The sequence below is a fragment of the Ascaphus truei genome, chromosome 2 (assembly GCF_040206685.1).
Source record: "Ascaphus truei isolate aAscTru1 chromosome 2, aAscTru1.hap1, whole genome shotgun sequence".
Taxonomy (NCBI): domain Eukaryota; kingdom Metazoa; phylum Chordata; class Amphibia; order Anura; family Ascaphidae; genus Ascaphus; species Ascaphus truei.
This window is the reverse complement of record NC_134484.1, coordinates 317,106,576-317,120,970: the sequence shown is the minus strand read 5'-3', so window position 1 is coordinate 317,120,970 and position 14,395 is coordinate 317,106,576. Positions and strand designations below refer to the sequence as shown.

At 39.5% G+C, this 14,395-nt stretch overlaps 1 protein-coding gene across 2 annotated transcripts in view; it reads right to left on the bottom strand.

The window, feature by feature from the left end:
* The window catches only part of STAC (SH3 and cysteine rich domain), a 335,966-nt gene that overhangs the window by 116,430 nt on the left and 205,141 nt on the right, over positions 1-14,395 (bottom strand). For both annotated transcript variants that reach the window (XM_075586507.1, XM_075586508.1), the window contains exons 3-5: positions 5,881-5,981; positions 4,381-4,462; positions 2,267-2,382 (exon numbers count right to left, since the gene is read on the bottom strand). In XM_075586507.1, the coding sequence (XP_075442622.1) occupies positions 2,267-2,382; positions 4,381-4,462; positions 5,881-5,981 (299 nt within the window). The remainder of the gene's footprint in view (positions 1-2,266; positions 2,383-4,380; positions 4,463-5,880; positions 5,982-14,395) is intronic.

Sequence of the window (14,395 nt, the reverse complement as noted above, 5' to 3'; positions counted from 1 at the left end):
TCCTTTTGACCTTGATCAAGTCACTTTATCTCCCTGTTCCTCAATCCCCAAAACAGATTGTAAGCGCGTTGGGGCAGGAATGTGCCAATAAAAATCCATGTGCATCGCTGCATATAGCGTGCTATATCGTAAATGTGAATCTCTTTAAGTCCCATTGGGAGTAAAGTGCTACATAAAATAAAGTTATTATAATGGCTTACTATGTCATTTATTACTCTTTAGAAGTACAGTATGAATCATCTGCATTATTAGTAACAATTACTAAGGTTTGCTTTTTAAGGAATGCTGTTTTATTAATTGGTATACAGTTAAAATCCAAGTATAAAAATACAGTAAGGCAATCAAAATGTGCCTATATCTATTGTTAGAACAACAAGTAAAACATGATTCTGAAGGCAAATAATAAAACCTACTGTACTCTAAATAAACAACTATTGTACTATTCTTACGAGTTCATGAATCTAGAAATGTATCTAAAATATTCTAGAAGGCGCCTTGTTGCATGAAACAAAATAGAGGAACATAATATAAGAACTGACAAAATTATATAAGACAAATGGTCACATGTCTCAAAAAGTGTCCAGAACTGAAAGCTTTTTCAGATAACACAAGTCATATATGGCCTATAAATATCCCATTAAAACCATTTAAAAATACCAATCATTAAATTTTTAAAGGGTATTGCAGATTGTAAGTAGTTAAAATACTGTTGGGATATTCATTGCACTGTGATATTGGCAATCCGGGCATTATCACAAAGAAACTGCCATTGACTTCAGCAAATACAGTAGTAAATATGGGCGCTATTCTATATAACACTTAATGGCCCATTCAAGTCAATGAGGTTTCTTTCAGCTCTTGAAGGTATTTTATGGAGTAGCACCATTTAGTAAATATATAGATGTTAATATGTAATCCATGTTTTGTTTTATTTGTTTAGCCCACAATGAGCAGTTTGAGGCTAGAAGTGTAAAGAAATTCTCATGTAAGGACAGCTGTGGGAGAATTAATGGCATTCTATACCAAGTCTAAAATGTCGTTTCAAAGTATAGCAACGCATATAAATACAGATGCAGCCACTTTTTACAATTACTTATGTACAGATGCAGCAGTATCCGATGACTTGCCTGGGAAAATACTGTGGCTATCTCACAGTAATGCTGCAACATTTCTGTAAAATTTCTGCAGCCAGAGTAATGGCCCGTCGGATTAACACAGCGGAGTCCGTGTAGTCCCATTCAAACTGAATGGGACTGAAGGGATCCCTGCTGTGTTAATCCGATGGGCCATTAGTCTTGCTGCAGAATCTCACAGTAATGTTGCAGCGTTTACTGTGAGATAGCCACAGTATTTTCCGAGGCAAGTCATCGGATACTGCTGCATCTGTACATAAGTAACTGTAAAAAGTGCAAAATAAAGCAACAGCTTCACTTCCTCTTTAATAGTCAACATAGTCAGGTAGAAGTCATCTTGGATTAGAAGTATCAGGAATTTTGCAGTCTAAGATTTGCATGGCTTCTCTTGCATTTAGTATGTCATAAAACTGCCTTTATCCTCTTGACTGCGATGTGAACCACACCAAGTAAAGAAGATCTAGGAAAAGTAGAGGCATGTGAAAAAGTGATCAATTAGAGATTACTGTACAATGCAGACTATTGAATCCTTCTATTCCTTCTACTGTAGGTCAATTCCAGTACCCACCATTTGCCAATCTGTCCATAATCATGAAACTGTTCAAAGAGAGTTAGGATGATTATGCACATTGCTAATTCAGGAATCTCAAGACCTTCTGCATTATCGAACACTCATGCACAGCAATATAGCTGTGTTACTGCCATGATGGTTGAATAAAAGCTACTATAACTTGTAAAAAGTCTATCAAATTACATCATGGGGCATATTTACTAAGCAATCTTCTACCATAAGGCACCTTCCAGCAGTGGAAGGAAGGTCAATACATGAATAATCATTAAAAGGGCATAAAAAGTAAGTATCAACACTACCCAATTTATTTATCTGAAAAAAAAAATATATATAGGATTTTTAATTTAATGATTCTTTACGTGTATTTCAATTATTTTAACATTTAGAGAATGCATTAAAAAAAATTATAGACTCCCTTGAAGAAATATTACTTTTGGAAAATCAACACTTGCCCATTATACGCTTGGTGGTCGTAATTTAAAATTCTAACTCATCCATTGCAACATAACAGAGGGAAAGATGTAGAAAAGAAACAACAACATTAATTAAAACAAACTATTACAGAGTTCCTATTGGGCGAGTCGGACCCACTTCCAGAGCTGCTCTTCTTGTTCTTCTGTGCCAATGAGGTCCCAAACCGGAGGGCTTCATACACAGGGTCTACCTTGTTACCACATGCTGCAAAACACAGGTGATTTAAGAGAAATTTGAGAAATATGAAAACAGAAATGCTTCTTTATGTACAGTGGCGAGGAAAAGTTTGTGAACCCCAATGATAATAACAAAAATTCCATAGTTTTCCTATGATAACCTACTTGAATAAAAAGTAGTCTTTTCTTAAATATGCAATCGGGTTTAAATTAACCAATTCCATGTCTTCTGAAACAAAATGATGTATGAATTAGACAAACAATCAGCAATTAAGGGTCAGGGTATGTGAAAAAGTGTGTGAAACCCTGATTTTATTACCTCAATTAAAGGGGATAATTACAATTGGCTGTTTAAATAATTAGATAGATCTTCAGGTGAAAGTTTGGTCTTCACCATACAGGTGTGTGGAAACACGTCATGCCACAATCAAATTAAATCTCTGAGGACCCTTTAAAAACAGTTATTTATGCTTATCAGTCTAGACAGGGTTACAAAACAATTTCTAAGGATTTGGGGCTCCAGCAATCCACTGTCAGTCAAATGGAAATATTTCAAGACACAAGTCACTCTACCTAGGAGCAGTTGTCCTACAACAATCTCTCCAAGAACAAACCAGCAAATCATCCAGGAAGTCACAAAGAACCCCAGAGTGACATCCAAGGATCTGCAGATCACTCTTGTCTTGGCTAATGTGAGTGTTCATGACTCAACAATCAGAAAAAAGACTGAACAAGAATGGTGTTCAATGGAGGATAGCAGGTGGAAACCACTGCTCTCTAAAAAGAACATTGCTGCCTGTCTGATTCACCGAACAAGACATAGATGATACACAAGACTTCTGTAACAATGTTCTCTGGACAGACAAGTCAAAGGTAGAACTTTTTGGCTGCAATGAGAAACGTTATGTTTGGCTAAAACAAAACACTTCGTTGGAACAGAATTAACTCATCCCACCCCTCAATCATGGTGGTGGGAGTGTGATGGTTTGGGGCTGCTTTGCTGCCTCATGGCCTGGATGGATTGCCATCATTCACACAACTATTAATTCTGCATTGTAGCAGAAGATTCTAGAGGAGAATGTCAGGCCCTCCGTCCATGAGCTGAAGCTGAAGTGAAAGGGGGTCATGCAGCAAGACAAGGATCCTAAACATACAAGTAGATCTAGAAAAGAATGGCTGCAGAAGAAGAAAGTCTATGTTTTAGAATGACTTAGTCAAAGTCCGGATCTAAACCCCATTGAAATGTTGTGGCAGGACCTGAAGTGAGCTGTCCATGTAAGGAAGCCCTCTAATGTCACTGAGTTGAAGCAGTGCTGTAAGGAGAAACGGGCCAAAATTCCTCAAAACTGATGTGAGAGACTGACTAGCAGTCACAGGAAATGCTTAGTTGAAGTCATTGCTGCTCAAAGGGTACTGAATCTAAAGGTCCTCATACTTATTCTCACAAGGATATTGAATGTTTAATAATTTGTGGATAAATGAATGCTAAAAAAGTATCATTTTTTTGTGTTATTTGTTTGACCAGGTTATCTTTAGCTATTATTAGGACTTAGATTAATATCTAATAACATTTTAGGTTTGAAATATGTGAAATATGTGAAAATAGTAAGTGGTTCACAAACTTTTTCTCGCCACTATACACAGATATGCACTGTCTATTGTGATTAAAAACTGAACTGCCTCTGAGCTTAGTAAATAAATAATCAGTAGAACCTTTTGGCATTGTAGTGGGGACATAAATCACAGAAGACATGTAATACATTATTAAATACATGAAAAAATACAAAAATAATATGCAGCAGGAATAAAAGTGTTACAAAAGGCCTTTGGTAAAATGTCTGTATTGTAAAGAATTTGTATGTTTATATGCATATATACTTTTAACTAACATAGCAACAGCAACGAACATTGCTTCCTGATAGTTATTTCCTTATATTCAACATCAAACAAAATAAATCACACACAAAAATTGCAGGCACAAAATAAAGCAATAAAACAGAATACAGATTGGAGGATCAAGACTCACCAATAGGCATGACTTCCTTAATGCAGCCAAACTGCTCATGAATGAGAAGTGGGGAGCTGTAGTAACGCCGAAACCCTTTAGGCTAAAATATGACATAAACAAACAAAAGAATTAGACAAAGGAAAATGTATCTTAGTGATTTGTTGAAAAAAACTATTTGAGGTTTGTGTCATGAAAACAAACACAAAATTAAGTTCTTAGTTGCAGTAGTATTTATTTCAATATAGTAGGTATTATGACCTCTATTTACTAAGAGGTGCTATTCTAGAATACACCTGTCGGTACAGTAAGACACCATACTGTAATACCCTTTCACTTGAATTGCTTAACTGACTGAGTATCCATGTGGTAGTTTTTAGAGAGTTCTTTTATTATGAGCTCTCTGACTATTCCCCTTCTCCTCCCTCCCCCTCACAACGTGGGACATTACTCCTTGATCATACATGCTTATGGGTTCGACTCCAACTACCAGTATTGAATACATTTCATTCTTCCCGTTGACTGCAGGCTTTATATACAGCATTTGTTTATAGATACAAATGTAATTATGTTCCTTGTGATTGAGTTATGTAGCACCATTCTTGGGACCTTGTCCTAACACACAATTCCATGTGATAGTGCCCTGATCGTTACTTTCTCAGTTTTAGGAATAGACCCCAATGTGGTTTCACTTAGCAATGTACCTGTACATTTGAGCTCATGAATTTCAGTTGTAGACAAAAATTCAATATATAGTATATTATATAGTTCTCAGAAATCTTTCGGAAGGGTAACAATGAATTCTAGGGCTCCTACTAAATATGCTTTGAATCCTTCTATCTCTAGCTAGGAAAATGTGAGCCCAATTCAATTAAACGTGCTGTACAGATATAGCCAGACTCACTGTTCCTGTGACTGCGGGTAAAAAAGTGGAATGCCTCTGCACTTAATTGCATGCTGTGGCCCTGTGACCGTGGCTGCTCAGTGGTGTTTTGCAGCTTCCATAATTCTTTGAATTAATGATAGATGATACTAGTGTGTAGGTAAGCTAAATTCAATGTATTCTGAGGCTATTGCTACATGTATCATGCACGTACCTATAACAGTGACAGAATATTACAAATATTTGTGTGTAAAACCACATTAATATTAAAATATTATTATTTGAACTGTAAAGTACTCATGCCATGGAAAAGCCTCAATGCAGCTATCAACAATAAAAGATATTGACTGTTCCATTTGGCAGACATACTCAAATTGCAAGTAAAAAACCCCGCAACCATGGGATATACCGTAATTTTGTAGGCTTCCAGGGGCTTATCTGGACTTAAACATGTCTTCGCGCAGGTGGGACCCGATGCCGGGATCAGTAAGTCTGGCTACATCTGTAGCTGACATTTTCTTGGGAAAGTTATAATAGAAATATATGTTTATGGGTGGTGGAACAAAAAATATCAGCTAAGATAAAGGAAAGAAATATCTTTAACTTCCAACAAAGACATGGCCCACTTAAAGTCTCACCAGTTTTCCCATGCAACGCTGTGATCCAGTGCTTTCTGTACATTTGTGGTGGATGCTCATTTTGCAAGCTTTGCAGCGCAGGCCGTGCTTTGTATTTGTTCCTGTCAAATGAAAAAGGATTTTAATTAACCCAGATCAATAGTTTCCATGCATTTAACAAGTGATCAATTCAAAAGGCTGATGCAAATTCACACATGAAGCCTTTTTAGCAGGTTTAGAATATGGTCTGCACTTTCTACATTATTCAAACTTTTCCTCTTTCTTCTATTTTTCCAGGCAGCATAGGTCTTTCAGGTATTCTTCTAGTAAATGTTTCAAACTAATGCCTTTATACATTTGTTTAAAGAAATTGTGCACTCTATCATGATGATATTGTGGTAACACTGGTCTGTCATGTGTCAGTTGTGTAGAGATCAGCAAAATGATTCCCTATAAAGTTGCCCTTCCGCAATGGGAGAATGATCAGCAGATGGAATGAGCTTGGGCCTTGGATTCCACCGCCATAACATACTGCCATCTTCTACAATCTTTCCTTTCCTTTCTTTCACAATTAAATTTAACATTTTTTATAGGTGGAACCTTTCAACCTTCTGCTACATGTGGTAAGAGAGAGCCCTACTGTACACACAGTGAGAGACTACAGTATGATGGTTGATCACTGCTGTTTTCTCCAAACATTGGTCTTTTTAATGCTAACACTGGCAAAACATTCAAATGCAGCCAATATTCCCTGGATGAGATGTGAACATGTCTTGCAGTTTTCTTCACTAACACTCCTTGCTAATTTTTGCATGTTCACAAAAGTATTAGTGAACATTTATATGCAAAATTGTATACTTTACCAAGCTTATTGCTGCAGAAAGGTGGAGATAACCTTTGCTGCAGCCATAATCTTGGGAAGTACATATTTTTAAAGGTTATTTTAAAGTATTTCATAGGGCACTTTTGGTTATATAACCAGTTAGCATTGTTTTGTTTCATCTTTACTCTAGGCAGAGGTGGAAATACAAAGGACACAATATAAAGTTGGTATTTTAGGAACCTGTTGAAAGGGTCTATCTTGCTGTGTTGTAGGCTTAACCTGTTTTGGGCAAAAGACTGAACTAAATGAACCAGTGGCGTAACCACCATGCCGCTAAACCCGGCAATCAAGGGGTAAGGTGGGGGGCAGATACAGCAGAGGGCCCTGCCAACTGGTGCTTGAAATAGGGCCTTACAGAGGCCAGAAATTGGGCTCAATTTCCGCGCCAGCTGCTGCTCTCTGTCTCTCTCCCTCACTGCTGTTTGATGCAGGGCCAGGGAAACATGTAGGGTTTGTCTGTATGGAGTGTTGGCCCACCCCCGCATCAAACAGAAAGTAGGGAGAGAGGCAGTGACCAACACCTCACACAGACCTTCCCTGTTTCTCTGCCCCCGCATGGCTGACTGAGTTACATCTCCCCTATGCATGCACAGCAACACGTACTATTATCAGAAGTCAACCACAGATGTAGCAAGACTTACTGCGTTGTGGGTGCAGTGAGCAGGTGAGACACCTGTGTGAACACATTATTTTCCATACAGGTATGCGGCCGTGCAGCACCTCTTTTGTGGCTCAGATACAGTCAGGCGGAATAATTATTTGTGTTGTTACAGTATTTATGTTATTGTAGTTCATTAAATGGATGGCAGGAGGCACACTGAATATATTCACCTATGATACTCAGCAGCCACAAGTATCTATGTCCTTAAATGCTACAGTACTGTACAGTTGTAACCCATGCAGATGTCTTGATACAAGTTGCAATGTAGATATGTCTCGTTTTAAACACTGCCTTTCTTTGTGTTATGGCCTTGTACTTTTCTATCACACTTTACTCAAATCACTATGCATTAACAAAATTTGTCTCAGTCCATGTGTACTTTACATGGCATGTAACATGTCACTTTCTAAACCGGTCTGCAGTTATGCATATAGGATGTGTATATTGTGCCATTCGAGACCGTACAGATAAGAAGTCAACTCTATCTGACATCTATGATTATATCACTAGGAAGTACAGATTCTACGGAAAAAAAATAAAGACTGGAAGTATTCTATTCAACACAACATAAGCATTAATGATTTATTACAATAGCGCACCCAGCCAGATAAATAATGTGTGAAGGGCGGTATTGGACACTGCATATGTCATCTATGGGTATGTTCGATTATGGCAGCTTTCGAAGGAGAAAGCGATCAAATAGACCTTTCCTAACTGATCACTCCACCAATCTGCCTCCACCCGAGTTCCTGTCACCCCTGAGTACCTGCCTCAACCCAATTACCTGCCTCCACCTGAGTACCTGCCAAAATACCATTACCATTACCAGTACGTCCAACCAACTCTGAAATCGGAATGAACCTACATCCCAACTGCACAGACCTGCAGGAAAGCATCATCCCAGAGCAGTTAGCTGTGCCTGCTTTCCAAAGCACACCTGCAGCACCGTGGGGGAAAAGATCACAGATGATCCATGGGAATGCAGTAGGTGACATCTATCTTTTCGTTATACCAGCGGAAACTTTTGCAAGATATCTTATGTACAGCAGAGAAATGCTAATCAATATGCCCTGCTAATTTTCAAACACCATGTTGGTTCTGAGCTATATTGTCAGTGGTGCAACCAAGTCAACTATAAACGCTACAGGGGTAAGAAGATTCTAAATAATTTTAGGAGAACCATTGTACTGTAGATGAACTGAAGAACCAGCTGCAATTCACTGCTGCACAATTCAAGACTGTGAAAGACACAATGAATGAACTTTTACAACATCAGAGGACTGTGGGCTGGAGTCTTCGGAGTGAAGAAGAATTCATGGATTGAAATAAAAGAAGTCTATAATTAAATAAATACAGTTTTTAAAAAAGTTTTTCATTCAGTAATTTCTTATAGCCATTGCTTAATTCTAGTTTTCATCCTTGTTTTGCAGGTTTGGCAGGCTGATGAACATCAACACCATGTTCATGTAGGAACAATCCCAGCGATAATGTAAAGGAATGGAATTCATGCATCTATTTCTTGTATTGTACTGTATGAGTTCCACTCAATTGTCAATGCCTGTACAGTGCATGTGCAGAAATTCAATGACGCATATATGTTCCATACAAGTTCTATACTACAAGCATGCACAGAAAGTCAATGTTTATCGATAGTACGTTTAATTCATGCATCGATTTCTTTTAGAAACAACATTCTCACAATTAATTTTCACATGAAACTGCACAAGAGCCAGCCCGAACAAGATGTCGGTTGAAGAAGATTGTATATTTGGAATATTGAAGAAGATTTGATTATTTCACAAAGTCTTTGTTAGTTATCTCTAAACTGCCATTTTTTATAATCTAATAAAAATACTGTAATATTTTAAATATACTCTTTAGTCATCTGAAGTTTTTAGGGGAATAAGTGGAGGGTTACATTTAAATAAATAAGATATCATATCATACGAAATGAATGGGAATAGTGGATGGATTACAGCACATTGCATTTACATAGAGATTAAAGACACACTAGCACCACCTATCATTACTGCAAAGTACTATGACTGATGCTAAAACTTAATTTGTTGCAGTCATGGCGCACACTCCGCAAAACTTAAATAAACTAAATAATTGAAGCAGACTTACAACCACCTTGCGGCACTCACAACGGCAGTAAATCTGACTACATCTGTACTACTGTGCATGATATTACTTATGCAAAGGAATTCAGAGCAGGACTATAAATGTCTATGAATCTGCTTCAATGACGTTGCGTGGCCTTTTCAAACAATACATTATCAATAGTATTTGCACATCCAAAGTACTGTTTTATGCAGACCCGATGAATATGTACTCAATCACCTAAAAGCTTTCTTCTTTGAAAAGCTTAGTAAATATGTTGTGCCAAATGTGCTACTGTACAGGTACAGTTCATAAGTCATTACTGGAAAACTAAAATGCTTTAAATAAGAACAAGTTGGAGGAGTCTAATGACTTATTCTGACATATACAGCAATCAATGTATGATTTATGTAGTGAACAAGCACTTCATTTGAACTCACATAATTTTAACAATGGTCAAACATTTAGCATTTCTGTTGGTTTACATATCAGTGTTGATATATATTGCCTTTGTATATTTACATGTCTTCGAACCATTAATAAAAAGAAAATATATTCATTGCAATTCTAGACACATTGACGGGAAAAGTATTATAAATGTAATTGTGTGTAATATTCAAAGTATCTCTCCCATGCTTTATTTTTTTTCACATTGACATAAAGTGTAATGCATGCACAAAGAGGACTGCTATTTTATAGTCTACTGATGTCTGAAGAGCATTAACAAGACTCACAAAAGTAATGTCTGTATATCACTTTCCAAGTTAGTAATGAAGAAAAAACACGCACCAGAATAGCATTGAGAATCTCATACTGTATATAACATGCTGCCATTTTTTTCCACTCACTTACACGGGGCACATAACTATTATATTATCTATTGCTTGTCAAGGCATAATCTCAAAGGAAGGCAAGTGCCACCTTTGTAAACATTAACGCTATTATATTAAACTGTACTGCTACCAGAAGATTCCTTTTCCCTACTTTTTAATACCTGTATTTTGTTCAGTACTTATGTGTGAACACAATATGTGAACAACATCCTTTTGCTTTCAATCTGATTTTTTTCTTTGATCTATTGGTATACTGTAGATAATTTTTTCCTGCTTTGTTGCTGTACCATATGATGTCATTACAGGTCTTCTGCGACAGCCATAGCCAAAATAAAAGGCCCAAGCTTTCACAGTAGACCAGAAGCTGTAGCAGAGGCCACATCCGGTGGCTATAGAAAAAATATGGGAGACGTCTAGAGGAACAGATGAAGAAAGAAGAAAAGAATAAAGAAGAAATACTTACGGATGAAGACTCTTCAATCAATGGAGAATCGGGGGCATCGTACCAGATGACAATCCCTCATCGCCAGGCCATGGATGACCTCGGAATTCAAGTATGCCACCAGGTTTAGATTGATTTTTTATTTTTCTGTTTTTTTTATTCTATTCACCATAATGCCTGTGGGCTGTTTTTAATTTGGGGATTTTTAATTTTGTTATGTGTTTTTAGCCATTGGGCCAGTGGAATTTACTTTTATGGTTTTGCATCAACCCTTTTGGGGAGGGTCGATTGGTTCCAGGGGGCCCATTGCCATGAATATGGTGACTGTATAATAGAATGGGGTGTCCAATTTTTTTTCCAGGTACCCATTGAGTGCCATTTTGGTGTAACGATGCTCGTCTCAAGCAGAAAACAGACCCACAGGGCTGAGGTAGAAAGGTGAAATAATCGACCTGAGCCGAGGGACAGAGTCCTGATAGAGTAGTGAGTCATAAGCTGAAGGTCAGGGCTGGCAGCAGGGTTGTGTAGTCGGTGGGGTTGCAGAGGTCGAGGCAGGCCGAAATCAAAGGTTAGTCGTGGTGCTTGCAGTGGTCTTGGCGGACTGAAGACAAGGGTAGTCGAATTACGTGAGCCTGGTCTGGTAACATGAGAGACAAAAAGCATAAACGCGTTATATGAACACAGCAGGAAACTGGAACTTTGCAACTTCCTGCTAACCGGGCTGTCCTTTTAAAGGAAGTTGACAGGAGCAAAAATGGATGATCCAGTGACAGAGGGCGAGCAAGAGCTAAATCCTGAACCAGAATGTGAAAACCCAGAAAGGATTTTGCCAAACCTCATAGTACCCCCCCCCCTCCAGAATCAATCTCCGGACGATTTAACCCGGGCTTGTCGGGGAATCTTCAGTGGAAACCTTGGATCAAGGAGGAAGTGTGGACATCCCTAGCCTTCACCCAAGAATTCTTCTTTGGAACATATCCCCTCCAAGATACAAGGTACTGGAGACTGCCTCGAGAGCTATAATAATCCAGAATCCGACGAGTTACATACTCCACTTGGCCATCTACCAGAACCGGGCCTGGGAGGGTGGGAGCAGAAGAGGAGTTGTTGCAGACCACCACCTTTAGGAGCGACACATGGAAGACTGGAGGAATCTTTAGGGTATCTGGTAGCTCTAATTTAAAAGCAACCAGATTTACTTGTTTCACAATCTTGTAGGTACCTATGAACCTGGGCCCGAGCATCAGGGAAGGAATCTTCAGATGGGTTTTCCTGGTAGATAACCAGACGTGATCTCCAACCTGCAACTGCAGAGCTGGCCGTCGACGCTTATCTGCGTGATCCTTCTGCTGAAGGGAGGCTTTAGTTACGTTGGCATGAATCCTCCTCCAGAGTAACTGTAGCTCCTGGACCTTGTCATCCACCGCAGGAACTCCAGATAGAGAGACAGACGATTGAAGAGTAAAAGAAACTGCCGAAATAGTCTGAGACGGTATCAGGCTGCACCTGCAGCCCTCAAGTCCGGCTTCTGGGTGTCTATATGGACGACTAAGTCCTGCACCACATCACACATCTGTGCCAGTTGTTGATCGTGTAGGGCGAGGCATTGCTCATGATCTCCCAAGTACTGTCCTTGCAGGGTAACGGCTTGTCCTAACTCAGCGGGGTCCATATTTGGGCCGAGCAAAATTTAACAATGCTCGTCTCAAGCAGGAAACGGGCACGCAGGTCTGAGGTAGGAAGGTGAAAGAACCGACCTGAGGGACTGAATCCTGATAGAGAAGTGAGTCGCAAGCCGAAGGTCAAGGCTGGCAGCAGAGTTGCGTAGTCGGTGTGTATGCAGAGGCAGGCTGAAATCAAAGGGTAGTCACTTGAAATGGTCGGGGCGGGCTTAAGGGTACGTGAAGGGTCGAGGTACGTGAGCTGGGTCTGGTAACGTGAGAGACAAAAAGCATAAAGGTGTTACATGAATACAGCAGGAAACTGGAACGTTGCTTGGCAACTTCCTGCTAACAGCACTGTCTTTTTAAAGGAAGTTGCAAGGAGCAAAAATGGACGATCAAGCCACAGAGGGCGAGCAAGAGCAAAATCCCAAACCGGAATGTGAAAACCTGGAAAGGATTCTGCCAAACCTCATAAATTCGCTACCCAGGCTCTTCTTGAGAGAGCCAAAGTAGCCCCACTGACATTCAATCTGTTCTTTTTAACCTTTCAATGGTTTTTGTGTGTCTGATATATGTATATATATATATCTATATATACATATATATACATATATATATATATATATATACAGTTAATTTAGAGAGTTCTTCTCTTTTTCGGAGGAATCAAGCAAATAGGAGAGGTGGTGGATTATGTTTATATATTAAACCGGATTTAAAACCTATAAGTCAAGGTGTATCTGAAGGGATTGATGAAAATGTAGACTTTGTGGATATAAATTAGCAGTGGAGGTAAAAGTACAAAGAACATGTTTGTAGGGATATGCTAGAAACCACCAAATATCTGTGAGATTGAGTGTAAGGATTGGGGAGTCACGCTGTCCTTGGCACGCTCCCCGCTTACCTCTCTCCGCTGCCGGGGGTCCCGCTCCACGCACCCAGCTCAAAGCTTTATGCTTACCTCACCGGCCTTCCTCTGGACTTTGCCCATGCCGCACCGTCAGCGGGGCGCAACGAGCACGCGCAACGCAGGACCAGCACACGCAGGAGGCGATACCTCAGTAATCCACATAGGCACCTCCCCACACCTGTCATGTGCAGCGGAGCGGCCAATGGTGATCACCACCGGTGACACACCTCCACTACATCATCTTCTATTGTATGCTCTCTCCTATATATGCTCAGCTGTCCCACTGCCACATTGGCTGAGCATAATTCAATGATCCATTGTGTTCATTGCTTCCTAACCTCGCAGTCTTGTCTTGTCCTCTTGTTCGCATCTCTCTGTTATCGACCTGGCTTGTTTTGGACTCTGTTCTTCTGTACTCCTGACTCCGCCTATCTACGACAATCTGCACCTCTCCAACCCGGACCTCAGCACCGTACAAACGACTATTCTCCTCTCTCCAACCCGGACCTCGGCTAATAGTACCTACAATGATCGATACCTCTCCAACGCAGACCCCGGCAAGTATATCGACTATCCGTACCTCTCCAACCCAGACCGGTCTACCCTGACCAACCTACACTCCAGACGCACCTACGCGTCTGTGGGTGGTGTTTATATCCATCCTCAGGCCCACGGTCATGCCTTGTTTGTGGTGAGCACATCGTGACATTGAGGAAGCAAAAATACTCTTGCAAATGGAAAAGGCATCAAAACTAGGTCATGTTTGCATAATGGGTGACTTTAATTATCCAGACATGGACTGGAGTGATGAGATTAGCATTACAATGAAAGGAAACAGGTTTTTGGGGATGCTAAGAGACAATTATATGACCCAAATTTTCTAGGAACCGACCATTGAAGAGGAATTAATGGAATTGGTAATATCAAACAATGTAGAAGTCATAACAAATATTGAAGTCAGGGAACATTTGGTCTCAATTTAAATAAATGATAAATCTAATTGTAAGGGTTAAAAAAAAAGACTACATTTTAGAAAGGCA